At 53.0% G+C, this 27,510-nt stretch overlaps 1 protein-coding gene across 4 annotated transcripts in view; it reads right to left on the bottom strand.

Annotated features, from left to right (window-relative positions):
* Nucleotides 1–16,780, bottom strand: part of MDGA1 (MAM domain containing glycosylphosphatidylinositol anchor 1) — a 58,137-nt gene extending 41,357 nt beyond the window's left edge. For 2 of the 4 annotated variants that reach the window (XM_068557204.1, XM_068557203.1), the window contains exon 1: nucleotides 16,435–16,777. In XM_068557204.1, coding sequence (XP_068413305.1) covers nucleotides 16,435–16,501 — 67 coding nt within the window. In that variant the 5' untranslated portion in view covers nucleotides 16,502–16,777. Of the gene's footprint in view, nucleotides 1–16,434 lie in introns of all 4 variants that reach the window. The other 2 variants (XM_068557205.1, XM_068557206.1) reach the window with 2 other exon arrangements.
* Between the last annotated feature and the right edge of the window lie 10,730 nt (nucleotides 16,781–27,510).

Below are 27,510 nucleotides of genomic sequence, written 5' to 3' on the forward strand. Positions count from 1 at the left end.
TCCCACATGCTGCGGAGCAACTAAGCCCGTGTGCCACAACTACTGAGCCTGTGAGCCGCAACTACTGAAGCCCGCGTGCCTAGAGCCCCTGCTCTGCAACAAGAGAAGCCACCGCAATGAGAAGCCCGCGCACAGCAACAAAGACCCAACGCTGCCAAAAAATAAATAAATAAATTTTAAAAATAAATAAATAAATAGTCACTTGTGCATTCTCTTTCTGTGTCCGTTTCAAAAGGAGAACACCCCTGGGAGGGAAAGCACGTTAAATTTCTGAAAGGGATGACCAATCTTTTTTTTTCTTTTTTTTCAAGAGTCAATTCCAGAAGCATAAAGTTTGGGAACATATTTTCTTTTAGCATCAGGTATATTTATAAATCGGGAAATGTAATACCTGCCTCCCTGCTTAAGTATTCTCATTATTTTTTTCTTCCATCACTGAAGGGTTTCTCTCGTTTTTTGGCTGAAATTTAAGAAACCACATAAGTGGCATGCACTGTAGGATCTCAGCATGCCGAGTCTCTGAACAACTTGCAAATGACTTGAAACCCAGTCGGCTGGGGGAGAAAAGTGAAGGACCTGTGGATGGGGGAGGCCAATTGGACCTAAGTTCAATCACAGCCAGGGACAGAAAAGTCACTGCCATTAGGAGGCTCCTGGGGACTAAGGACAGGAGGTGGGGGGCACTGCCTCTTAGGAGGAAAGTGAGGTCTGGAATGGGCAGCCATGTGGGTGGCAGTAAAGGGCTGGGTGCAAAACACACCTGTCTCCCAACTCATAAAGTAGCTCAAAGGGAACATTCTTGCTACAAACTTCCCCAAGAGGAGGATGGGAGGAGGGGTGGAATTCTGCCACACTTTCTCCAGGACCAGGGTCTCGGTCTTTCCCCCAATATTGTGTCACATGCCTGTACATAGAGCCTCACATGCCACTTCCCTGGTGGCAGCCTCTGTGACTCATCAGAGCCGGCCTGAGCAGGCCTGGGCGCTGGAATCACTCACTTAGCAGTGCCTCCTCTGAAGAGCCCCAGGCGCTGGGCTCAGAACGGTTTTCCACAAGTTCCCATTTCCTCTTCACCACAGCCCCCTGAGGGGGGCACTATTATTATCATTTGCTTGTGCACAGGGAAACTGAGGCACAGAGTATACCCTGCCCAAGATCACACAGCCAGTGAGTGACTGGGGCAGGACTTGAACCCAGAACTGTTGCAGAAGCCTCTGCTACGAGCCTTCAGGCCACACTGCTTCCGACACTCCCACCTGAGCGAGAGAGATGACTTTGATATATCTAGTTGCTTGCTTCTGAAATTAGACCTCGGTGGTGTCATGGAGCCTGGCAAGTCATGTGCGACAGCTGACCTCAGAGTTGCTAGTCACTGACACCTTGGTGTGAAGAACTTCTCTGGTTACTCTCCTCCCTGGGGCACTGAGGCATGAGGGAAGGAAACAGTGGAGAGCAGGGGTTGGGGGCAAAGCTGCAGGACCACTTGGCTGACCCTTCCCAGAATCCTCCTCTCTGGTTGCCATGGAGCCACCTCTGCAGAGGCTTGGGTCCTGGCGGGGAGCGGAAAGCCAGGTGGCGCCAAAGAAAGTAATCCAGAAGAAAGGAAGCTGGCCTGTCTGTGGAGGCCCTTGGAAAAGGGGGGCTGCAGAGGCATCAGTCCTGAGACCCTCAGTCGCTAGGGCCAGCCGCAGGTGGAAGGGAGAAGTGATTCCCAGGAGAAACTGAAAACACTGGGCAGAGACGGCTGAGGGAGGTGACAGAAGTATGCAGAAGGTTGAGGAAAGTGAGGTGCAGGAGGACGCCTGGACCGTGCCAAAACTGGGTGCTTAGCAGCACTAGCCCAGTGCCCGGCAAGTAGTTGGTACTCAATAAATGTCAGCCAGAGCTATTGTTATCCTAGGTGCTCAAAAGAGACGTTAGGACACCCGTGAGCTCCAGTCTGCTCAGGCCAGGAATGAAGCGTGAGCGCTGTGTCAGGCAGATGTGCTCAGGGCTCCTGCGGTGAAGGGCCTGCTGCCCTGCAAGGGGACTCTCCAAGGTGCCAGCTCCCCTCTGAGCCTGGGCAGTTCTGTTCCTGCGAGGATGGCTGGGGAGGGCTTCAGGAGAAGAAGAGGCCCCCCTGCCACTCAGCGCAGCTGGGGCCACTGTGTCCATGCGTTCAGCCCAGCCCCCACCCTGGCACGGGCACAGCGGGTGAGCGCACGCCTGGCACAGGCCCCGGTGCTGGGAGAGAGGCTCCGAGCAGGCAGCTTTGTATTTTGTGAAAACCACATCCACAACTGAGCTCTCCAGCCAAGCAGGGCCTGCTGGGAAGGGTCTCTCTTCCCATCCCCCTGCTGGGGCCCACCTTCCCCTCCTCAGCCCTCACCCCAGGAGCCATGGGGAGTACCAGCTGCCACACCGGCTGGCATGGGAGGCTGAGGGGGACGGCCTGGGCCCAGCTCTGGCCGTGCCAGGGTTCCCCGTTCCCCCACCCTGACCCCCTTCTTGCCTGGAATAAATTGGAATACAAATCAGAGGGAAATGCTTTCCTCTGTTTGAACAAATTGCTATGGATTCCTCCCTGTCTCAGGTCAGGGCTTGAAATGGGGGATATTTTCACTCGCCGACTGCTAATAGACTCAGGAGAAGTTGCTGGATCGATGGAGGCCGGGAAAATTAGCCAGGAGCTTCAGGCCAGCCTCAGCCTGCCCCTGCCCCCCACTTCAGGTCTCCTAGAAGCGGTGGTGGGCAGTCATAACCCAGGCTGGACATAGCGCTGGGCTGACGGTCCAGAGTGCTGGATGCCCATTCCCACCCCCTGCCTGGGGACCAAGGCAAGGATGACCAGGGGCTGCCCAGAGGAGCAGTGGGATAAAGGTGGACCCAAAGAAGCCCCCAAAGAGGTCTGCAGCCCCCCACACATACATACATGACTCCCTGCACATAAACCCATGTTCTTGTGGGCATGATCACACATATGCACACCTTCAGCACATGCGTGCCCACATATATTTACGTGTGCACGAAAAATACTGATGAAGTGTACATGCCCAGCGTAGAGAGGACTTGGGGAATGTATTTCAGCTCCTGCTGAGGTACCCAGTGAGAACAGCTTATCTCCTGCCAATGGTTCTCCATACACAAACAGACAGACAGAAAGACACACACACACACACACACACACACTGATCTCCACCAGCAGCCAGGGCTCCCCACCAATCACCCCTTTCACCCCTCAGCCCCTCATCCCTGGCTCTATAATTCTGCAAGAGAGCCCGAAGGAGCCACTGGCTTCACCGGCCCCAGCTCCGACAGAATGAAGGGGAGGAGACTGTGGGGAGATGCAGCCCACCCTCGCCCTGGACAGCCTCACAGCCCCTGCTCCCTCGGCTCCCGAGAAAGTGAGGGAGTGAGCCAGGCAGGGTGTCGGTGCTTCAGGCAGATTAGGGCATCCCTCAGTGCTGAGCCCTCCCAGCACCCCCAAGGCCACTGTGCCAGTGGGCAACGCCAGGGGCCATGGCTGTATGGGGAACTGGAGGAAGCCAGGAGGGGAGGGGAGAACTCACTGTAGCCTCTGAATGCCTCAGAAGGAGGTGGGTGGCTTGATCTGGAGAAAGCCTCTTACGTCTCCTGCCTGCTGCCCCTGGCACATTAAGCCACATGTGCGCACACATGCGTACACACACACACACAGTCCTCTCGGTATCCTAGAGCCCAGATATGACTTGGGAGATAGAAGTGGGAGAGAAGGGTGTATTCAGTGGCAGGTAGAGTTTGGAGCGACACTTCACCTCTGACCACTGGTTTCTGCCTCTAAAAACTGACCAGTTAGGGCCAGGTAACTTCTAAGCCCATTACCTCTGACCTTGCATGATTTCAAGCTGGGCTGCCTGTTTGCTATGTGGTCTGGGGACTCCTCTTGCCCTCTCTAGGCCTCAGGTTTCTTTTCTAACAAATTATTATATTTGATCTAAGTTCCCTCCTGGCTCTGACAATGCCAGTGCAGTTTTGAGCTCCATGGGAGCTTATAAATGCCATGCAGATGTGTCCTTGCTTCTCCTGAGCCCACAGGATAATATAGGAGAATGAGAAAGATCCAGCTGGAAAGTCCTTTGACGTGACTTTTAACTTCAGCCTTGGCACCCAATTGCTGTGTGACCTTGACCTTACCTTCTCTGGTCTCAGTCTCTTCCTGCACAGACTCCTTGAGATTCAAGTGCCTCTGGGTCACTTAAGACCACTGTATCGCAGCTGAGCTCACTTCTTGCCACACCCTCAAGCTCCATCTCCTGGCCTTCTCTGTGTCTGGAATACATGGCCTTATTCCAGAAAGGAGAGTAAAGCCAGGTCTTGTGATGGCACAGACCTTCAGCTTGCCTTGTGGGCTTATGTATTTTGCTAGAGATAAACTGACCTCCCCAGAGGCCCCCTGCATTTTACTGGAACACCAGAACCAAACCCAGGTAGATGAGGCCACCAGAATCCAGCTCCCTCCCCACGTCTACCCTCCGGATGTCCCTCTCAGAGATGGGATAAGTGCCTTCATTTAGAGTTTCACATAGGAAAAGTCTCAGGGCTAAGGAGATATTCAAGTTCAGCTCAGAGGCCTCAGCTTCTGAATCTTTCTGATAAGAGATTATGTTACAACAAGCTGAAATAAGGTCAGACAATGAGAAGAACTTCCCAACAAAGGATTAGACCTTGAGCAAACAGCAGTGGGGTTGCCTGGGCTCATGTGGGTGTGGGCTTGCTGAGAGGCAGAAAGATGAGGTAGATCATGGTTTCTAGCACAGTCCCTCAGTTTCTGGTTCCCCCAAACCAGGAGGGTCCACAGAGCTCTCCTGCGGCTGGGACTGAAAGGAGCCATCTGCTAGTGGAGGGAGGTACCAACCAGCGGAAATGAACAACCTCACGGAAGTGTGAATGAACAGTGTGCTGGGGTGAGGAGGAGCAAACGAGCACTAGCAGATGGGAAGCTGGACCCTCACATGAACGTCTGGGTTGCCCCAAGCAAGCCTCTTCCCTGCTCTGGCTCTCTGTCTTCTCTAAGGTTCCTTCTGGCCATACTCGGAGCCGCCAGAGCACCCCACCCAACCTGAGCTAGGCTGGCAGGGTAGCGTGAGGTGGGGAGAAGAACAGCTATTCCCATCCATCTAAATCCTTTCATTTCAAGAAATGCCAACTGATCCTGAGGTGGGGATTTGTGGTAAAGACTGCTCATTACCTACCCAACTTCCATTCTCCCCTTCTATCTAAATAAACCCTGATATTCTCTTAGGTGAGAATATGTCCATCTAAAAGGCTACATTGGGACTTCCCTGGTGGCGCAGTGGTTAAGAATCTGCCTGCCGATGCAGGGGACACGGGTTCGAGCCCTGGTCCGGGAAGATCCCACATGCCACGGAGCAATTAAGCCTTGTGCCACAACTACTGAAGCCAGCACACCTAGAGCCTGTGCTCCGCAACAAGAGAAGCCACTGCAATGAGAAGCCCGCGCACCGCATCGAAGAGTAGCCCCCGCTCGCAGCAACTAGAGAAAGCCCCCGCATCAACGAAGACCCAACGCAGCCAAAAATAAAAAAATAATAAATAAATAAATAAAAGGCTACATTTATCAGCCTCCCTTCATCTAAGAATGGCCAGTAAGGGACTTCCCAGGTCGTCCAGTGGTTGAGAATCCGCCTTCCAATGCAGGGGACACGGGTTGGATCCCCAGTCAGGGAACTAAGATCCCACATTCCGCAGGGCAACTGGAGCCCGTGCGCCACAACTACAGAGCCTTCATGCCACAACTAGAGAGAAGCCTGCGTGCCGCAACGAAAGATCCCATGTGACACAACTAAGACCCGACTAAGCCAAAAAAAGAATGGCCAGTAAGATGTAAGCAGACATAATTGGGAGGGGGCTTCTGGAAAAGCTGACTCAACTGGTAAATGACTCCTCAGCCTTTTAAGTGTTCCTCCCTTCTTCCTGCCTGGAATATGTCATGATGGCTGAGTCCCAGCAGCCCATTGGTGACTTTAAGGCAAAATGCTCTAAGGCAGGGGTTCCCAAACTTTGCTGCACATCTGAATCATCTGGGGATCTTTCTTTTTAAAAAAAAAAAAAAAAAAAAAAATGCTGATCCCTGGTTCTCACTCCCAGGCATTCTGACTTAGTTGATATGAGGTATGACCGAAGCTTCACAAATTTTAAACACCCCCAGGTAATTCTAATATGCAGCAAGGTTTGAGAAGCACCACTGTAAGGAGATCAGAACAGCAAGATGAAAGGAGCCTGGATCTCTAGCGACCAAGGAGCCACCAGAGCAGCCGTGGATAGCCTACTTCTAGACTTAAGAAAGTCACTTTAATTTGTTTGAGACTCTGTAGTTAGGTCTTTGGTTCTGGCAACAGAATGTGATTCCTAACTGATATAGGACTGAGGGTCCTCATGCTGCTCCCATCAGCAACCCATTCTCTACAGCACAGTCTGGGGGGAAAAAAAAAAAAAAATGTCAGATCCTGCCCTCAGGAATTTCACACTGGGGGCAATAGGCAAGTACCAGACTTGGTATTGGGCAGGCTTGAGTTCAAATCCTGACTCCACTACCTGCTAACTTCAGGGCCTTGGGCAAGTCCCTCAAGCTGAGCCTCAGCTTCGACATCTGGAAAATGAGGACGCTGGAAAAGGCTGCATTCTCTCACACCACTGTGAGCTCCTCGGGGGCAGGTATCCTTCAGCCCTCCCTGCAGCCACAGCACCCACCTCCCTTCCAGACACTTAGCAGCTGCTCATTAAACATGTGCTCGGTTTACATTTGAATTGAATTGCTACATGTGGCCCAGCTCTGAAATTTCCATTTTCTCTAAACCAAAAGGAGAAGAGAATAAACAAAAGGGCCACATTTCAAAAAGGTAACAGAATTTACCTGTTGAAAATCAATGAAAACAACATTTCTGGAGCAGTTTCTTTCGGTCTCTTTAGGTTCAGGTCTGGAAATTCCCTGGCTAGAAGCAGAGTGAGAGAGGCTACTCTCCCAAGCTCCTGACCTTTCCATTTAGACTACTAAACTAGAAAGTCTCCTGGCTCATAATTTAAAAAATGATAAGTGAGTTTTTTTTAAGACCCGAGGGTCCAGATGAGCATGGCTGAAACAAAGCTTGGGCGGTGACCTGGAAAACCCAGAAATGCCCTCAGAAAGCCCAAGGGAAGAAGGCATCTGTTTGGGCCTGACTCATTCAGATGCACTGTCTACACCAGCTGTGCCTGAGAATCAACTGGAGAGCTTCCGACCACAGCTGTCTTGATGCCACCTGCAGAGTTTCTGATTCAGGAGGTCCGGGGGTGGAGCCAAGTATCTGTTCTTGAAAAAGCTCTCCAGGTGGTTCTGACATGCCCCCCGGGGCTGAGAAACACTTCTCCACACAGCTCCCAACCCTCCAGATAATCAAAGTCAATCCCGGCTGAGTTTCTGGGACTGGAAAGGAACAAAGAAGAGACTGGGGTGGAATCTCCAAAGCTGGCCAAGCAACGGCCTCATGCCCGCCCACGTCACACTCTCTCTCTCTCTCTCTCTCACACTCACACACACACACACACACTGAGGTCACCCACCCCTGCAGCCCCAGCTTCCCAGAGGCAGAAGGCCCGGCCTGGGTAGGGGAACTGCGGTTCCAGCCCTCCCTGGCCTGTGACATTTCTCAAAAAAGCAGCCTGCACCTCCTGTTTCCATACACCACCCACACCCAGGGCTCCCTACCACCTGCCTGCCATCCCCTCTGCTCTCGTGAAACAAAGTCCCCATAGATTGCCTTAGAGTTTACTAAGTGCTATCACTCTCGGCTCCTCTGTAATCCCAAGAGGTGGCAGCGCCTGAACCAGCCTTCCAGATAAGGAAACTGAGCTCAGAGAGGTGAGGCTCCTGGGCTAGGGTCTCTCAGAGGCAGCAAGCTGCCCACTGACCCTCCAACCCAAGTCTTCCCATTTGAGTCCAATCCTCCTTCCTGTCTGTCCTTGCTGTTCAAAGAGCAGTCTGTGGGCCAGCAGCATCAACATCACCCAGGAGTTTGTTGGAAATGCACAATCTCTGCTCAGCTCCAGACCCACTGAGTCAGAATTTGCATTTTCACAAAATCCCCAGGGGACTCCTTGGGAAGTCCCCCTGAGAAGGAGCCCCGCTCTGTGCTGCAGCCGCATCCCCACCAACCTCCCGGTCCCCAGACGGCCCTTACTCTGTCTCCTCCCCCACCTCAGATGGCCCTTCCTCCCATGGACTCCATCCCTTCCCTGCCTTTCTGGTCCCTGTCTCCTCTTGGGTCTCCTCCTACCTCCCTGATGCCACCTGCTCTGTCTCCTCTTCCTCCTCCCACCCCCAGGGCACTGCTCTCAGCCCAGTCTCCTCTCTCACTCTACTCTCTCTTCCTTGGCAATTTTATCCCACCTCATGGTCTCACCTCACATCGCTGTGTAGACATAAATCCAGATGTGCAAGTCCACCTCTCAGAACAGATCTCTCTCCTGAGCACCGCCACTCATGTCCATCAACATCTCTCCCAGACACCCCACCACCAGAATCCCGTGAAGTTCAAAACTGCACTGGCATTGTCATTCAAATAAAACTATTCACCAAGGCCTTGCTAAGTGCCAAGAACAGTGCTCAGGGCTTTCCAGGTACGGCTTATTGCATGCTTATCACAAACACATCTGACAAGCAGAAAAGCCACGGCTTTGAAAGCAGATGTAATTTCTCGGGCTCTCACAGCTGGTTCAAACACGGGTTCCTTACCCAGAAGTCCAGGCATTTAACTGCTTCACTCCACTGCCCCAAACCTGTCTGACTTCCCATGGCCTTCGCTCCATCTCATTGCCATTGTGTGCCAAGCCTCCCAACACCAAACTTCAGAGCCATTTTCAGCTCCCATCTCTTGCCCAAGCTCTGAAATACTGTCAGGACCCAATGATTGTACAGTCTCACTTCTCGCCTTTTGTAACAGTCTCTGACTGGATCCTTCCCCCATCCCCAACCTCCTACAGTCTATGCTCTACATGGCAGCCAGAGGGATTCTATTAAAAAGGTGTCAGTTCATGTCTGTCCTCTGCTCAAAACCCTCCCATGGCCCCCACCTCTCTCAGGATAAAATCCAAAGTCCTTACTTAGCCTTCAAGGCTGCAAACAATCTGCCCCCATTAACTCTCTAACCCCACCTCCTACTCCCCTCCCCATGGCTCACTCTGCTCCAGCCATACTGGACTCCTCGTTGTTACTAAATAGTCCAGGCACGTTTCTACCCCAGGGCCTTTGCACTGGCTATTCTCCTGCCTGGATCACACTTCCTGCAGACATCCACGGGGCTTCCTCCCTCCTCCCTCGGGCATCTTCAGGTCTCTGCTCTGGTGGCACCTACTCAAGGAGCACCTCTACCCCCAACTAATGGGTATAAACTTGAGCCACAGCCTACCACACCTTGTCCCCTTAGCTGCTTTACCCATTTTTATAAAATTCATCACCACAGAATGCATTACTTATTCACTGACTTGTTTACTGCCTGTCTCCCCTCAACTTGAACTTAAACTCTAGGAGAACAAGAGCATGTTTATTTCATCAAATATCTCAAGTGCCGCTTACAGAGGCTTCTCTTACATGTTTGTTGGTTGGCTGCAGTTCTTGTACCCACTCCCTCCTGTCCATTCTCACAGCCACCACCCTGGATCAAGCTCTCATTACGACTTCCCCAGACAACTTCTGGATCTCCTGACCAGTCTCCCTCCGCCTGACCGCAGCCTCTTCAAACACACAGCTGCACGGCTACCCAGCCTGATATGAGGTACCTGGGCTCATATCAACCCATTCCCTTGCTCAACACCTTCACAAACCCAAGATTCCAGCCTACTCCCCCCAAGCACAGGCTTTATAATCAGCAAATCTGGGTTCAAGCCCAGCTCTGCCCCTTGGACAAGTAACTTCATCCTTCTGAGCCCTCAGTTTACTCATTGGTAAAATGGGCTGATTAGTGACTCTCTCTTAAGGGATTATGGTAAGGATTAAAGAAGACAATACATATTCCTGATCTCAGCCTGGGCAGCAAATGTTAGCAGTTTTTATTATTATTTCTTTACTGTTTCAACTCTAACTGCCCTGACTCCCTTTCAACCTACGCTCCAGCCCAAATCAACGACTCACGACTCCCCACACACACCCAGGTTCTTCATCCTCCATGCCTTTGCCATAATGAGTCCTCCACCTGGGATGCCCTTCTCCTTACTTCTATTTGTCAAGGCTGGTTCAAATGCCCCCTCCTCTACCAGGCCTTGGAAGTAATTTCCTCCCTCTTCGAATTCCCAGAGCCCTTTATCTGCCCTTGCCACATGGCATTTATCAAGATCGCCCAGGAACCACCATCTTGTATGTGATTCCTCTCCCCTTCTCCTTGAGGGCATCTTATTTATCTCAGTAGCCCTGTCAATGCTCAGAACAGGGCCTTGCTCAAGGGAAGTGCTCAGTAAATATTTAATGAATGGCGAGAGGGACACCATACTGTTTTCCAACCCCCAAATCAGAAGATCCACTGGGATCGAGTCTACAAGCCACTTCTTACCAGCTGTGTAACCTTAAGCAAGTTCTTAAACTCTTAGAACCTTGGTTTTCCCATCTGTTAAATGGGGACAATAGGACCGCCTGTTCTGACCTCTCAGAATGTTACAGAATCAAAGGAGGTAGACGCATGAAAATGCTTGGCAATGCACGTGGTACTTACACACCTGTAAGATATGGTCGTCATAACCAACAATTCTCCCCTAAAAAGTTCATTCCTATTTGCCCAAAAAGATGCCTGAAAGAATCATCATCGAATGCAAGGCAGGATGTCAAGTGAGTTTTACTTTCTTCCTTATACTTTTATGTTTACTCTGATTGTTTTTGCAGAGAACACGTGTTACTCATAGACTTGCAAAAAGGGAGATTGGGTTGCTTAAGAAAAAAGATTCATTCCTTTGGGTTAAGCATTGCTTTTGCCTTCCATAGCAGCATTTAAATGCAATAGGGGCCCCTTAATACCTAGTATCAGCCGTCAGCAGATGTGTGCCTGCAAAGCAGGGTCTCTGACTATGGGGAGGAAGATGCAGAAGAGGGGCCATACTCAGGTTCACAAAGAGGCAGCTCTGCCAAGGCACAAGCCCCTGCTCTGCACACAACCCAGCCAAGCCCCACCAGAGAGCTCTCCTCCAGCCTAGGGTTCAGGAAGTGTGGCTTTGGCCACAGGCGAATGCCCTGGGACACTGGGGTGGGGACACGGGAGGTGGAGGGCGGCCTGGAGCTTCAGAAGGCCTTAAGGAGCTCCCGTGGGCCCCAGGCTAAGCTCATCCTACTGGGAGGCTTGAGGCCAGGAGAGCCCAGGAAAGGCAAGAAGCAATGTGACAGCCAAGCCCTCCCCCTGCTGGCCATATCTGGAGTGGCAGTGCCAGCGGCACAGGGCAGGGTCCCCAGGCACACACCCTCACACCTGGAGCCTAGTCAGGCTCAGGTGTCCAGAGGCAAGTCAGAGCCGGGGAGCGCTCTTCCAGGACTGAGTGGCCCAAGGTCCCATCTCCCAGGTCCCCTGTTTTTGCCAGGTGGGGCATCTCCTGGCCCATCCTCCCTGAGCCCAGCCACAAGGAGATGAAAGGTAGGAGTGGGGGAGAGGAAGGCAGATGAAGGGGAGTGGGGAGGGTGTGGGGGAGAGGAGGGTCCTCACACTGCTGCCTCTGTCTTACTCCTCCCCGGCCCGCCTGCGCCTCCTGGGCAGCGGGAGAAGCCATGGCTGCTACCACTGCCCGGATTTCCACTCCCGCCCCCAGGTATTGATTTCCTGCATCATTCATTTGTTGGCCTTGGCGGCTGTGATTAGCTCCCTCCATTCTCCCTATGGAGCCCTCACCCGTCCCTCCATGTTCCAGCAAAGCAGAGCTAATACCAGGCTCTAATCGAGGCTTTGCCACCCTGGCCCCAGCAGCTCACAGCCAGGCCTGGCCAATTACAAGTAGGCTCTTGGCATGTCCCCAGCCCGCCTCTTGAAGGTGCCTTCCTGGCTAACAAACTCATCCTCTCTAACCACCCCCAGCCCCAGGAAGCACAAATTTGCAGCCTGCAGTGTAGGATGGGACATCATGTGGCTCTTGACCTGAAGGAGGACTCTCCGGCCCCGACGTCAGGCCTGGGAGCCCTCAGGCTAGCACAGGGGTCAACTTAAACTTGGTGGGGCAGGGGTGCAGACAATGCTGACAAAGCAAACAAAACAGCCTGGATTTGTGGACACAAGGCCCTCTTTCTCCCTCGTGTAGTTTCTATAACTGAGAAGGAAGAAGGGACAGAGGCAGGGACCTTCTTGAGGACATTTAGAAACCCCCAAGCCTTCTGCTTGCCCTGGGAGGCCAGAGTTTTCTGATGCGATGCCTTCCTTCTCCAGGGGACAGCCAGTTTCAAGGCATGGGGTAGAAATGCCAGTGAAAAATCCCAAGGGTGCCCACACTCAGATCAACACCCAGAAGACGGCACTGGGAGACACACTTACTGAAATTCCCTCTCCGCACCCCTCAGAGGAGGGAAAAAAACCTGACTTGGTGATAATTCTGTAAGCTATGTTGCTCTTGTCAAATTATTCAACATCTGTCTTCATGTTCCCACAAAAATTAGCATAGGATAGTAGTTTCTGATGACACCTTTGGTGAAATATTTTGACTTCCACCAGTAAGTTGCAAACAACCTGTCTTAAGGATAATGTCAATTCGCACTCCTGCATATTAAATAATCCAGGGGTTTGTTGTGTTTTTGTAAAGGAGAGGAGTCCCACTGACCTGCCCCTGGCTGGAAGTCCAGCAGCTATGGAAGGAAGAGAGGAAGCCAGGATGGAGGAGGGGGTGTTTTCTGATGCTATCCACACATAGGATATTCCTCCTCCATCACCTGGCTACTGTCTTTGCCCCAGAACTAGGCCTCTGGGGCCAGGCCACCCCCCTGGCTTGCCAGAAAGCAGATTACAGGATCCACTGGGAGCACAACAAACTGGGCCAGGAGATTGGGAGGCAGGAGGGAAGAGGGGACAGGCTCCAAATGGACCATCTGGTCCAGTACTCAGCTCCTGTAGCATCTGTGCCCCCAAGAAGAGCAAAACCACCTGACCAGACTGAGAGCACCTCCCCAGCCCCACTGTAGACAGCGGACCTCAGAGACAACAAGAGGACACTCAGAGGGAAGCCAGGCATAGGGCTCCAGGCACCTGCCTCCCACCAGCCTCATCAGAGACCCACAGCCCAGGCCAGATCCTGACGGGTTTATCCTCCACATCCTGCTCTTCCTCCCTCTCCTCAATTCAGCTTCCATGTTAATCTGCCCCTCCCTCAGCCACACAGGCTGGGAAGATGCTGGGGTTCCCTCCCTCGGGCACACTTTTTTCTTTTGTGCCTTGAGCAAAACCTGCCTCCCTTCTCACTGCCAGGGAAGCTGAGGTCCCCTACGGCTGCCAGCCTAGGACTCCATGACTCTCCCTAAGCGGAGACTCTCAAAGAGACCCCACTGCTGGAAACCACGCTGCTGGAAACCATCCTAGACAGACTTCTTGGAGAGAAGGAATTTCAAGAAACATCTCCTCAACTTCCCGCCAACAATGGCCCTTCATTCATGCAACAAATATTTGCCAGCTCCTGCTGTATGCCAGGCACCATGCTAGGTGCTGACATACAATGATGGGCATGAGTGACCATCCCTCACCCTTACACTCTACTCTTTCTCAAACTGCTTCATCTGCTTTGAGCGGGGGGGCGGAGCAGAAGATCTAACTCACCATATTATTTCTTTTTTTTTTTTTTAAAGAACTAATATTTTTAAAATTTATTTATTTATTTTTGGCTGCGTTGGGTCTTCGTTGCTGCATGCGGGCTTTCTCTAGTTGCGGTGAGTGGGGCCTACTCTTCATTGCGGTGCACGGGCTTCTCATTGCGGTGGCTTCTCTTGTTGTGGACATGGGCTCTAGGCACGTGGGCTTCAGTAGTTGTGGCACACGGTCTCAGTAGTTGTGGCTCGTGGGCTCTAGAGCACAGGCTCAGTAGTTGTGGCGCACGGACTTAGTTGCTCCGTGGCATGTGGGATCTTCCGGGACCAGGGCTCAAACCCGTGTACCCTGCACTGGCAGGCAGATTCTTAACCACGGTGCCACCAGGGAAGTCCCTCGCCATACTATTTCTTTAAGCCAGACCCAGTGATACCATAGTTCTCCCTTCTGCTATATCTGGCCAAGGCTTCTAGCATCACAAGGAACTCGGCAGCCTCTTGTGGTCCTCCTCCTCACTAGATCCTCCACTCTCCATCCACCTCGATTAAGACTTTTCACCCTGCAGTTCCCCTGAGGCCTTCCTTGGAGTCATGCTCTCAAAGGGCAACTGGAAAGAATGTCACCCAAGAGCTCCGGGTTGGCCCCAGTGCACAGCAACACACCTTGATTTGCTCTGAGTGAGAGCAGCTGGGACCCAGGCACACAAGGGAGTGGAGAAAATACAGAGAAAGGGGGACTTATAAGCCAACGGCTAAATCCTGGCCCCAAAGTACTCTGAATCAGGGTCCACAGAAATTACTGCCCCACCCCCTGCCTTCATTGCTGGGGTTTCCAGGCTAGGCTCAGGGGAGCTTCTTCAAGATGCGTCCCATGCAGCCCCGGATAAGGCTGAAGAAACTGGAGGGGATAGAGAAGAGGAATGGCCAGGAGATGGGCCATTCTGGCCAGGAGATGGCCAGATCTGCCCAAGGGCACTCAGAGGGAGGAGCAGGGTGGAGGATAGCAGCAGAGGCGGAGGGCTCCCCATCGCTCTCCAGAGCCCCTGGGGTGTGGTGAGAAGGCAAAGACCTCAGCAGGTCCCTCCTTAGGCCACCTCTTAAGGAGACAGTGAAGCTGTAGGGAAACCTTGAGGAGAAAAAAGAAAGAGGACCCCCCCAGTACACCCTGATGTTTTCCCCTACCCTGGGGAGGCCAAGGCCTTTGGAACCCACCTAGTGGCCTCCTCTCTACAATGCAGCCTCTCTCAGTCCCTGCTGCATTCTTCCTCCTTCTTTCCCTTTCTGGCCTATGTAAAGGGCCAGGCAGTAAGAGACACACAAACTAATTAAGCAGCAGAGTTTGGCCAGATGCCTGGGCCAGCCTCCCCCAGGGAATTAAGCCCAAGCCAGCTAGCTGTGTAGGGCCAGGAGGGTGTCACCTCCCAGATACCCCCAGGACACCCCTCCCTCTTGCCAGGCTCAGGGACACAGGCCAGGCATCCCCAGAAGGAAGCATTTAGCATCTGCACTTGAGGCTGGCAGCTGAGGGACAATGCCTCTGCCCCCACCCCCTCAACAGAATAAGTCAAACCCTCTCCCGATCTATAGGTGAATAATTAGGTCCTCAACCCTAGAGAAAGAAGGAAAGAGAATCTTCCCCACTCCAGCTACACACATCATTTAAAAAGTGACCTATACAGACCACCCTGCAGTCAGAAGAAGGTAAAGTAAGGGCCACCGTGTCCCAAAGACTTTTTGTGCTGTGGGTCAGGGGCATTGCTGGCTGCCAGAACTCAGAGGGAAAGTCCCTGAGAGGCATGAGCCCTCGTGATCCTGAACGGATGATGCCCACTCCCGGGATATTTCTCCCGGAAAACCGACGAGAGAGAAGGGAGAAGGGGTAACCAGAGTTCCCTTGGCGCCTGAGAGCGTGGGTGCGGACGCGGGAGCAGAGCTGCGTGGCTGGAGGCAGAGTTTCGACACGTAGCCTGATGGGTGCGTGCAGTGTTTGCTTTCCTGGGGACTGTGGCTGAATGTGTGCGCGCAGGCAGAAGGAAGGTGGGGCTGGGGTTTCGTAGCTGGGAACCGGGGACAGGAAGAACTAACTGTCTCAGGAGAGGTCCGAGAAGGGATTCTAGGGTCTTGGGAGCAGGATCTAGGGGATGCCTGCATCCGCTTGGGCTGTCAAGAAGCGAAGCAGCGAAGCCCAGCGAGAGCCGGGAAAGCGAGCCAGCCGCCGGGCCGCGGTAGTGGCAGCCAGCTCGCTCGCCAGCCGGGCGCAACTCCGCATCGTGCATCGCTCGGCTTCCACTCCGGAGGCCGAGCCAGGGTGGGATGAGGTTTCGGTGCAAGTCGTTTTCCCAGCCCCCGGTGTGCGGTCTGTCAGGGTCTCTCGAGCCAACTGGGTGCTCTCAAGTGTTCCGATTCACTCCCGACCCTGGCAGGGTTTGGGAAAGTGGGTACTACCTCCCCCTGGCATCCCTGGCTTCACGCCAGACCCTACAACCTGTCTCCGTGCTCTGAAGCAGCTAGCTCGATCTCCTGGCGCTCTGGAAAAGGGCGGGGACCCGGGTATCCACTCCAGAGTCCGAGCCGGGGTACCCACCAAACCCGGGCAGCGCGCACTTTGCGCCTCTTGCAAAGTTTCCGCGCGGTGCTAAGCCGGCATGGAGCGGGACGCGGGCTCTTACCGTAGACTCCTTGTCCCTGGCAGTGGAAGGGGATCAGCGCCAGAAGTAGAAGGCAGGTCACCTCCATCTTCACGGCCCGTGCTTCATCCCCGCGAGGCGGCGCAGCCCGAGAGGCGGTGGGGGGCGCCTCCACCGGGGCCCTGCGATGCCCCTTGCGTCTTCCCCTTCCCCGAGAGGCGACGGAGGGGGCGGCGGCGGCGGCGACGGAAATCAGGAGGCTGAGGAGGCGGCGGTGGCGGCGGCAGTGGCAGCGACCCGGGTTTCTCCTCCGGCGGGGCCGCTGCCCGCGTGGGAACGCAGGGGGCGCTGGCCCGGCCCCGGGTGCCTCGGCGCGCCCGGCACAGCAGCCAGCGCCCCGGCCCGAGAAGCCCGGCCGCCGAGCCTCTCCGGGTTCCCAGGGCTGTCCGCTCGGGGTTCTGGGCGCCAGGGACCCCTTTGCGGAGGCGGAGGCGCTTGGATCCAACAGGCCACCGACGACTGACAAACTTGTCGTTTCCCCGCCCAGGGGACGCCCCTCCGCGGAGCTGGGGCGGGGAGGCCGGGGCTCCGCTGGGGTTAATCCGCTGTCTCCAGTTCTGCGGCCGGTGCTGGGGGCTCAATGGCCCGACCCAAGGGGGCCGGGCTGGGCGTCCTCTCGGAGGCGAAAAGCCCCGGCTCTGGCCCTCCTGAGCAGGGGAGAAGCGCGGGCTAGGCTCCGCGCAGGGGCGAGAGTCACGGGTCCACGGGTCCGCGAAGTTAGCCGAGCCACCGAGGAACCCCGGGGAGGAATCGCGCCCCAGGGCCCCGCGGCAATCAGGAGAGCAATTCCATCCAAGAGAGACCCCAGAACGCGGGGAAAGAAGGAAAGTTTGAGTCGTTTGAAAAATATTCGCGCTCTCGCCAAGGCCTGGGCTGCGGCGCGGGAGCCGCTTGCCGCCTCTGCTTGCCTCGCTCCGCTCCCGCCGTCTGGCCGTGGCGGTGGTGCTCCCCGGCTCGGCGCTCTCGGGAGAGCCGGGCTGCGCCGCGACCCAAGTTGGTCGTCCCCGTCCCCGCCCCCGCCCGGCGGCCTCCGCCGGCGGGGGCCCAGAGCAGGCGGGGCCGGGCCGGGCTGCCGGGCGCGGCTGCAGCTGGGCTTCGGGCCTCGGGAGCGCTCCGCTCGCTCGGCAACTTGGGCTTCGCTGTGCTGCTTTTTCCCCCCTCCGAGCTTTTCATTCCGCGCCCCCCCCCGCCTCCCCCTCTCCTCCCTCCTCCTCGCGTCTCCTCGTTCGGTCTCTCGCTCTCCCACCCTTTGTCGCTCGCTCTCCTGTTTGATTCCCCTCCAGTTAAAAAAAAAGGAGCCAATTAAAGGCAGCGCAGCTCGCCGGGCCCAGCCTCTGTCCAATTTCCTCGCCTCCCCCAGGACCAATTAGAGAAAACAAAACAGGGCTGGGGGAAGCGGACTGCCTTTCTTCTCTCTCTCTCTCCCTCTCTCTCTCCCCCTCCCCCCTCTCTGCATCCCCCCCTTCTCTCCCTCTCTCCGCCCCCCCATCCCCCCAGCAGGAAAATGTCAGAAAGCAGAAATGGATCCATCTATCCCGAGGACAGAGGCGAAGAGACGTGGGTTTCGGCGCGGGCTCTGCAGCGCGCTCGCACACTCGCTCTTCGCCTGCCCTTGCACACCCAGACCGGCTGCCCGAGCCGGGTGCACCGATCCCAGTACTCTCGCTGGGCAAGCACGGCCGTTCGCCCCGGGGACTCTAGCCTAGCCTGCGGGGCACTGCCCACTTTGTAAATGTTTTGCACTTTTGTGGGGGCGGGACTGAAGCGGGGGGTCTAAGGGAAAGGCCGAGGGCCGGGGCGCCCGCGGCTCTTGGGGTCCTGCAGGCTGGCGAGCCGGTCGCCTGCTGTGGGTCTGCAGGGTTGTCTGCGCGGCCCTGGAGTCCCTCCGCCCCCGTCCGAGCCCCGCCCCTTTCCAGGCAGCCTCGGCCTCTCCCGGCGTCCGGCGTGGGGGCCACCGCCAGAGCAGCTGGCTGAGCCCGGGGCGAAAAGGGAGCGATCAGAGCTCCTGCCCTTGCCTCGGCCCGCAGGTTGCCAACAGGTTTGTCCGCAGGACCCCGCAGCCGGAGCTTCCCCAGGCCACCTTCCATTATCCCCAGCTCGCCCCTCTCTCCGTCCTGCCTCCCCTCAGGACCTCAGGCGCCCTAGGGGCGCCCTCTCTTTCAGCAGCCAAGCCAGGGGCCAGCTCCACCTGCGGGGTCCCGCACTCCCGGACTCCGCTACCTCAAACCGGCCCTCCGAGAGCAGGGGTGGGGAGAGTGCTCCTCCCAAACGCCGGCAGGGAGAGGTAAAGGCTAGCAAGCAAGGCGGGCGGCCTCCCCCGCACCTCCGATCGCTTTCCTCTACCCAGGTCTTGCTAATCTCACCTGCTCCACCTGTCGCCGTTATTTATCTCGGCGTGTGCGCAAGGATTGTATAAGGGCTGCGCGTGGGAGCGCGGAAAACCGCAGCAACTAAGAAGCGGGGAGATTACGAACCCTCCTCCCCCACCCCCGGAACTGCGTAATATCTTGGTTGTGATGGTGGTCCACGACTCCAAGCATTTGTCAAAACTCAAAGACTGTATACCAAAAAAGACTTTATTTTTCAGTACGCAAATTAAAACAAAATTAAAAAAAAAAAAGCCACCCCTTTCCCAGGCTCATGTCCAGCTGGTTCCCTCCTCTCCTGACCCTCCAGGGGCTGACCCTCACAGGAGCACGTGCCCCCAGCTTCGGAGGTGGGGTGGCAGGAATGTGAGGTGTCTGGAGAAATTCCAGGCAGCATGGGGGGGCGTGCCATCAGGTAACATCTCCTCAGCTTCCTTCTGTCCATCTCAGAAAGTCCGAGACCATCGGAAGAATCTTTTTTTTTTAATTTATTTGATTGGAGTATAGATGATTTACAATGTTGTGTTAATTTCTGCTGTACAGCAAGCTGATTCAGTTATATATATAACATCTTACGGAAAAACCTGAATGAACTTTTTGGCCAACCCAATACATACATTCTTTTTCATGTTCTTTTATCGGAAGAATCTTATTCTGCAGCTCACCCTCCACTTGATTGCTCCTCTTTCAACCCCTCCTTTTTTTCCTCTCCTTCCTTACCTGTGGGTCCAAGGCTGAATAAGGGGAACCAGATCCAACTTAGTTTTGGGCACCCAGCAGATTCCAACTGAAGATTTGTTAAATGAATGAGTGATTCCCATCCTAGACCAGATACCACAGACCTAGGATACCCTCAATGCCGCCATCTGTTCTACTCCCCACTACCACCCCCCCAAACCAAAGAGAAAAATCCATTTTCTGCCCCACAGAGATACAGAGCTATCAGGCTCTGTATATTCCCACGCACCTCCCCCACCCAGTCTGAAAAGGAAGTGGCAACAATTGAGGGTGTGATGGTGAGTAGCTTCTTGTATTGTCATCTTTCTCCCCTTATTCAAAAATTGTCACCTCCTCCAGTAAGCTCTCAGGGAGTGATCACAGTGATTCCCACCCTCCTTGGCTTTGCCCATTTTGAGTTGAATGAGCACTTGTCCATGTCATGGGAAACTGCCTTCCTATTTTTCAATTAGCTAGTCCAACCCCAAATAGCAGTTAATTGATCCTCTTTGGCTTTGGGGTGCATTACTGGTGAACAAGGAACCCCAGTGACTCAGCTGACAGTCACTTGAATTTACCATCTCTGAATACCTACACTGGCCTAGAGAGAGAAGACTTGCGATGGGGGAGGGATAAAAGGGAGGGGGAGCAGAGAACCAAATTCTAGCCAGGCTGGGATTGAACATTTGCTGTAGCTAATGCACTTGTGAATACTCTGCAGCTAATTGTATGCAGTGTAAATACCTTGACAGCCTGCTTGCGTGCGCCTGTAAATTCAGTCATCTCCTCCCCTAGGTGTGCCTTGCCTGCTGCCTCTGACAGAGCCCTGAGTCTGACAATGGGAGGCAGCCTGGAGAAGGAAAAGAGCACTAGGCTTGGGAGCCATCTGTCCTGAGCTCCAGTCTTAACCTCTCTAGGCCTCAGGCTCCCCAGCTGTAAAGTGAGTAGGATCCCCATTTCGGAGAGTGGTTGAGAGAAGCGAGTAATAATAGTAATAGCTGACACCACCTGCCAGGCACTGTTCTAAGCCCTTCACGTGTATTAACTATTTAATCCTCATAACAACTATGTGACATAGGACTGTTATTCTCATAGAATAACATAGAAAGATTTAGTGATTCACGCAGCTGCTAAGTGGCTGAAGTGGGCTCTGCGGCCTTGCTCTTTCCCACTGTTCTGTACAGAAGAGACGTAAGGGCCTAGGTATTTAGTAAATATTTTCACAAGAAGTGTTCCTATTCTCTTCTCAAATAGAGAACAGTCCTCTGGGCCCCAAATTGGGCTCTTGGGGGGTGCAGGATGAGAGCTAGACCACTGGACCTGAGGCATCCATGAAGCGGGCCACTGGGCACAGGCTGCCTGGAGGCTCGATGGTCAGTACCCAACTGCCAACTCTTGGGTTCCACCCATGATATTCTAAGAAAAACCCCATCATTTTGCCCTAGAGAAAGCCCAGCCTGCAGCCTCCAGGAAGACTAAGTAACTAGCTGCTGAGTGGGGGGGTATGTGAGAGGCCAGGGAACCAGGAGCCCCAGACCTCAGCCAAGCAGTGCAGCTTTGGGCTTTTGTTGTGAGAGTGCATTACTAGAAAGCTCTCCCATCTCCTCCCGCCTCTCGCTCACACGTCTCCAGCAAGGCAGAGCCTGGGAGAGGAAAAAGGGAGAGAGAGAGAGAAAGAGTCTTTGCGGGAATAGCGTCATCACCTTGCAAGGGAAATTGTCTCTGAAAATCGTGCAGTGAGAGGTATTGATTCTATCTAAGGGCAAGCCACTTTCTGGTCAGGTAGGGGAAGGCTGGCTGGGAGGGGTGAGGAACGGGGAGAGTTATGACCCCGCTGAAAGACCAGTTTATTAATTCCAGCTCTAACAAATAGCCAATTAATGGTTCCAGCTGCTAATTAGTAAGCAGTTAACTTCTGTTATAAATCGTGCTGCTCGAGACTAGTAATATTGCAATCCTGCAATGACATCCTCAGAAAGGAAGGGCCATAGAGACTTCTGTTGTTCAAAGGGTCTCTAGCCCCCTCCACTGCCCCCTCACTCCATACCCCCAGCAGGCTCTCTGCTCATGGAATGCAGGATTCAGAGCAGGGACCCTGACCATATGTTCACCATTCATTCATTTAAGAAATATTTAATAGGCTCCTGCTATGTGCCAGGCACTACCTTAGGCACTGCAAATTCAACGTGAACAAAACAGACAAGAGCCCCTCCTCTCATGGAGGTGACATTCTAGTGAAGAGACAGATAATATAGTCTATAAATAGTATTTAGATAGTAAGGAAAATACTAAAAGCTAGGAAGAGGAGCAGGAAATGTAAGGCCTGAAATGTTAGAGAAGGTGTACAGAGAAGACCCCATTGACACTTGAGTCATGACCTTAAAGAGAAGAGGGATCAAACCGTGCCAATGTCTGGGGGAAGAGCATCGCAGGGAGGGGGGCAGCAACTGCAAAGGCCCTGTGGTGGTGAGGAGTATTTGGCTGTAGCTGAGTAGATGAGGGAAGAGTAGTAGGAGCTGAGATCAGGGAAGTTAAGGGGGCAGGTCATTTGGGTTTTGCGTTCATTGCAGGATGTTGGACTTTACTCTGAGTAAGATGGGAGTTATGACAGCGTTATGAAGAAAAGAGGGACAGGATCTGACTTTAATTTAGCAGGCTTGTTGTGGCTCTGTGTGAGGAATTGATTGAAGGGGGTGCCACAGCATCCCTAGCACCTAACACGGTGCCTGGCACTTAGTGGGTGCTCAATAAATACTTGTCATAAAATGACAAATGAAAATTGATGGGGCTAGATTGTGAGAATGGGAACCATGATCGCTTTTGAAAGTCCAATTTATTTGGATTCTCTTGTAAATTATTTTACAACCCTCCAAGGATGCCTGCACATTTGAATTTTCCAAGGAATTCCACATCCACCATCCTACTTGGTCCTTAAAATATGAGGTAAGTGAAGACCTGTGGCCCCCACCATTTTACAGATGTGAAAACTGAGGCAAAGAGACATTCACTGACTGGCTTAACAGTGTGTTACTAAAATACCAGTCCTAGAATGATGGGGTTGGGGGATGCAAAAGAGACAGGAGTCTCTCCCCCGCATTTCTGGCCACTGTCATGATTGCGCCCTGCCTCACTGTGAGATCCTCCCTCTCTGGGCTCCAGATTCTCATTTCCACGATGAGCAGATGTGCCTGAACTCCAAAGCCTTATGAGCTGTGTCAGAGACCTGGATGCTACCATTTCTCAAGTGAGGGTCACATGGGCTGTCTCAAGCTCCCTTTGTCCACACTAATGTTAGAACAGGGGAAGTTTTAACTTTTTTGAGCTGACAGTTCAGTGGATCAGAAGTAATTTGGTTTTAGCACCAGCTTGGAAACACATGGTCTTCCCACTCTGAGGAGGTGTAAGGAGCACTAATTTACCCAGCTCTACTTCCCCACTGGGTGGGTGTAGGAAGGGGGTGAATAGGCTGGAAAAGTAAGGTTCTCTTGACTATTTATTCATTAATTCAATAAATATTTATTAATCCAGGCATTGTGCCTGCATCATACTGAGCATCCTGGTGGAGACGTCCAACAAGTAAAGACCCTCAGGAAGCCCCAGTCTGAGGAGACACAGCCCTGCCCTCAGGGAGCCCCAGGCTGAGGGGAGACACATCCCTGCCCTCAGGGAGCCCCAGTCTGAAGGAGGAGACACAGCTCTACCTTCAGGCCCCCCACCTGGAGTGGGGAGACTGCTACTAAAGGTTCATAGATCCTGGCATAAAAAAGGAGCCAGGATATAGACACAGGAACAGATACACTGAAAACAGCAATAAACTATCCACTACACGGGTAAATGCTAATGGCATAAGGAACAAGGACAGCACGAGGTGTGGTTACTCTGACTCTTGGCTCTACTGCAAGATTGTTTCATACCCCTAAGCCTGGTTGCCTGCAGCCTTCCAAGTCTCAACCAAGCCCAAGGGACGCAGCCTGGTGTTTTATTTGGGTCTTTCTCCCAATGCAAATGTCTCTCTGGGCTCCTGGGAACCAGGCCTGTTTGAAGGCGAAACTGTGAAGCTGGCATGCAGCATCAACACCCACTGGGAGGAGAACCCACTCTCTCTGGGGGCCAGGCCCCACCCCAGCCAGAAGCCCCATCCCTGCCTCACTCCACTGGCCTCCCTAGGAAGACACACCTGGCTAAGGGGGCTGCAGAGCACCTGGAGACCAGCTCCTCCCTGAAGGCCCCGCCTGTTACTCTGGTCTCATGGATGTCACCTCCCACCCCAGGCTTAGAGTGGCATCTGTGCGGTGTGCTCGGTTTCCACATGTGCTGTGAGCTCCAGGGCAGGGTGGGTGTCCTGCTCCTATTTGGATCACTCGTAGACAGCACCCCGTGCAGGACTGAGCATATGGCAGCCACTCAGTGTCTGCTCATTAAAATGTACTGAGTCGAGTTACCCTGACTGAAACAGAAGTACGCTCTGGGCAAGACCTGAATTATCAGGATAAGGGAGGCCCAAATTGTCCAGACAATGTGTAGATTAGGGACAAATAGACATAGTGAATATATAAGAAGACATATTCGAGTTATGTGCAGGACGAGGGGAAGCAAATTCTTAGGGAAGGGAAGTAGGCAAGTGAGGGACAGAACATTCTGGGAAAATCATTGTGTACATAAGTGGCAGGGGATGTGACCCTCCACTGCTGCCTCATTCTGGGATGCTTTCTAGGAGGGGAGGTGTGGGTCAGGTGAGTTTCCTGAAGTGGGGGGTGCATTCTGCCAGGCTGAGGGTGGCTCTGTCCTCTGGCATCTGCCCCCAGGGCACCAGTGAAAGGCATCAGATTTCTCTGAGCTGGTCTTTCTCACCTTCTCCAGGACAGCTCTTCCGAAGCGGGATCAAATGTCCTCAGGCTTGAAAAAACAGGCTGGGGTATGAGGGGAAAGGAGGAAAGGGAGGAGGGGAGTGAAGATGAAGTTACAGGAGGGGAGGGGGCCAGGGCTGGGCCCAGGGACTGGGCCCATGATTCTCCCAGGTCCCTTTCCGTTTAAGTTCTCCAGCAAATTCCTTTTCCTTTAACCATCACCTCTTTTTGAGCCCTGTAAAGTGGTGGTGGAGGTGAGGCTAGTGGGAAATCTGGAGCAGAATAATCGCAGGCACACACACGGACAGGACCGCTGCGTGGCATAAACTCCAGGGGGCGCCATTCACATAGACTATGACAGGAACGGCGCCCATCTCCCACCCCCAGTGGGTGCGACATGGAGGCCCAGCTGCAGCTCCCTCCGCTCTGCCCCGACCCCAGGACAAGCTGATGTCATCCTACTCTGTACCTCATACCCCCCACCCCCCGACCACGTTCCTTCTCTTCCCAATCCACTGCAGCCCCCAGCCCCTCTGGCCCCCAGCACGATGCGCTAGGGGATGGGAGGGGTCCCGGGCCGTGTCCCACAAGCTCCTTGTTCCAAACACACTACAAGCCCTGGGGACTCGCTGCCTTTTTGATTAACTCGTCTCATTATCTGGCCCTCCCGGCTCTCCTTGGGGAACCGCCACGTCCCGGGGGCCTTCGGGAGCCACGTCTGGCCCTGAGCGAGGGTGGAAGGGAGACCCCGAGGGACCCTCCCACTCAGCCCTTAGAAAGCAGTCTAGCCCCACCTTTCACCGTTTCCACCCCCTAACCCAGGGCTTATCTGAAAGAGTAAGTAGACAATCGCATAAGCATAAAATGCTCAGCCTAAAGGCCACTTGCCCTCACAACCACCCAGTAGGTAGGTAGTTTTATCATCATTTTAGAGATGGGGAATTAAGGAACAGAGAGGTTCAGTCACTCCCCCAAAGTCACACAGCTAGTAAGTGGCAAAGCTGGTTTTCCAATCAGAGAATCTGGCTCCAGAAACTAGAGTCTATACTCTTCTCCACTACTTGGTGCTGCCTCTCACATAGAAGAGGGGCCAAAAGCTGACATAATACAGCTGTGCTGGCCAAACACACAGCCTCTGGCTACTAGCATTTATATAAGTTTAAATCAAGTCAAATTTAAAATTCAGTTTCTCAGTCACACTAGCCGCGTTTCAAGCGCTCAACTCAACAGTCACACATAGCCAGTGACTACCGTTCTGGACAATGCAAATATAGAACACTTCTATCGTCATAGTTTTGTAGACAGCAGTGCTCAGGAGTCTTTAATTTCACCCCAGCTCTACTGCTTACTAACTGAGTAACTGTGGGCAAGTTACTTAACTTCTTTGTGTCTCAGTTTCCTCATCCAAAAAAATGGTGATAAGGATAGTGCCAACAGGGGCTTCCCTGGTGGCACAGCGGTTAAGAATCCGCTTGCCAATGCAGGGGACACGGGTTCGAGCCCTGGTCTGCGAAGATCCCACATGCTGCAGAGCAACTAAGCCCGTGCTCCACAATTACTGAGCCTGCGCTCCAGAGCCTGCGAGCCACAACTCCTGAAGCCCAGGCGCCTAGAGCCCGCAATGAGAAGCCCGCGTACCGCAACAAAGAGTAGCCCCCGCTAATGGCAACTAAAGAAAGCCCGTGCACAGCGACAAAGACCCAACGCAGCCAAAAATACATAAATGAAATAAATAATAATAAAATTTTTAAAAAAAGATGAATAGTGCCAACTTCATAGGGCTGTTAGGGGAATTAAATGAGAAAATGCATATGAAGTGCTCCATGCTGTGCCTAACACATAGTAAGCATTCTAAAAATTATTATTTTTTAAATTATTTATTTATTTATTTGTTTGCACTGGGTGTTAGTCGTGGCAGGCAGGCTCCTTAGTTGCAACTCACAGACTCCTTAGTTGTGGCATGCAAACTCTTAGTTACGGCATGCCTGTAGGATCTAGTTCCCTGACCAGGGATCGAACCTGGGCCCCCTGCATTGGGAGCACATAGTCTTATCCACCGCACCACCAGGGAAGTCCCTAAAAATTATGTTTATTATTAGGACTCCTAGTCCAGTCCTTCCTTTAACTAAGTAGGTAGTTAAGAAGCAGAGAAACTAAGGAATTGGTTCAAAGCCACACAGCAAATTAAATGCCAAAAGCTAGGGCTCCTGGTTCTTTTTATCATGGCCTAATGATACCACTATAGTTGATAAAGGACTTTCACATTTGACCCTCTCCAAAGTGCTGGGAGGCAATTAAAAGAGGTTTCATCAACCCAATTTTACAGATTAAGAAACTGAGGCACAGAGAGGGTGAAGTAACTTCTTCAGGTTCATGATGCTGTTTAGTAGCAGGGTGGGGAATTATTACTCTTCAGTGTTCTGCCCCCAGCTCTATTCTCCACTGTCTGTGCAAATTAACATGTGAGTGTGTGTGTGTTTGTGTTTTTTATTTGTTTACCATGCAGAGCTCAGGGACCTTTGTCCCCTATACATAGAATATAAATCATATAATAATATTAATATGGTCTCAATTATGTAAAAGCTGTATATAGAATAAAGATGAGAAGGAGAGATAGTTCCATTTTAATGATTATTGTGGGTGATGGAATTATGTGTGATTTGCATTTCTGTCCTCATATGCTTCTATTTCCCCCATTTTGTTTTTGCAAGCAGTATGTATTATTATTTTTTTATGTAAATTTATTTATTTATTTATTTTTTGGCTGCATTGGGTCTTTGCTGCTGCGCGTGGGCTTTCTCTAGATGCCGCAAGCGGGGGCTACTCTTGGTTGCAGCGCGTGGGCTTCTCATTGTGGTGGCTTCTCTTGTTGCGCAGCACAGGCTCTAGGCACACGGGCTTCAGGAGTTGTGGCTCACAGGCTCTAGAGCACAGGCTCAGTAGTTGTGGCGCACGGGCTTAGTTGTTCCGCAGCATGTGGGATCTTCCCGGACCAGGGCTTGGACCCGTGTCCCCTGCATTGGCAGACGGATTCTTAACCATTGCGCCACCAGGGAAGTCCTAAGCAGTATGTATTATTTTCATAACCAGAAATAAACGTGATTTTCAAATACATTTTTTTTAAAAAT

Source organism: Eschrichtius robustus, chromosome 12, assembly GCF_028021215.1.
Source record: "Eschrichtius robustus isolate mEscRob2 chromosome 12, mEscRob2.pri, whole genome shotgun sequence".
Classification (NCBI taxonomy): Eukaryota; Metazoa; Chordata; class Mammalia; order Artiodactyla; family Eschrichtiidae; genus Eschrichtius; species Eschrichtius robustus.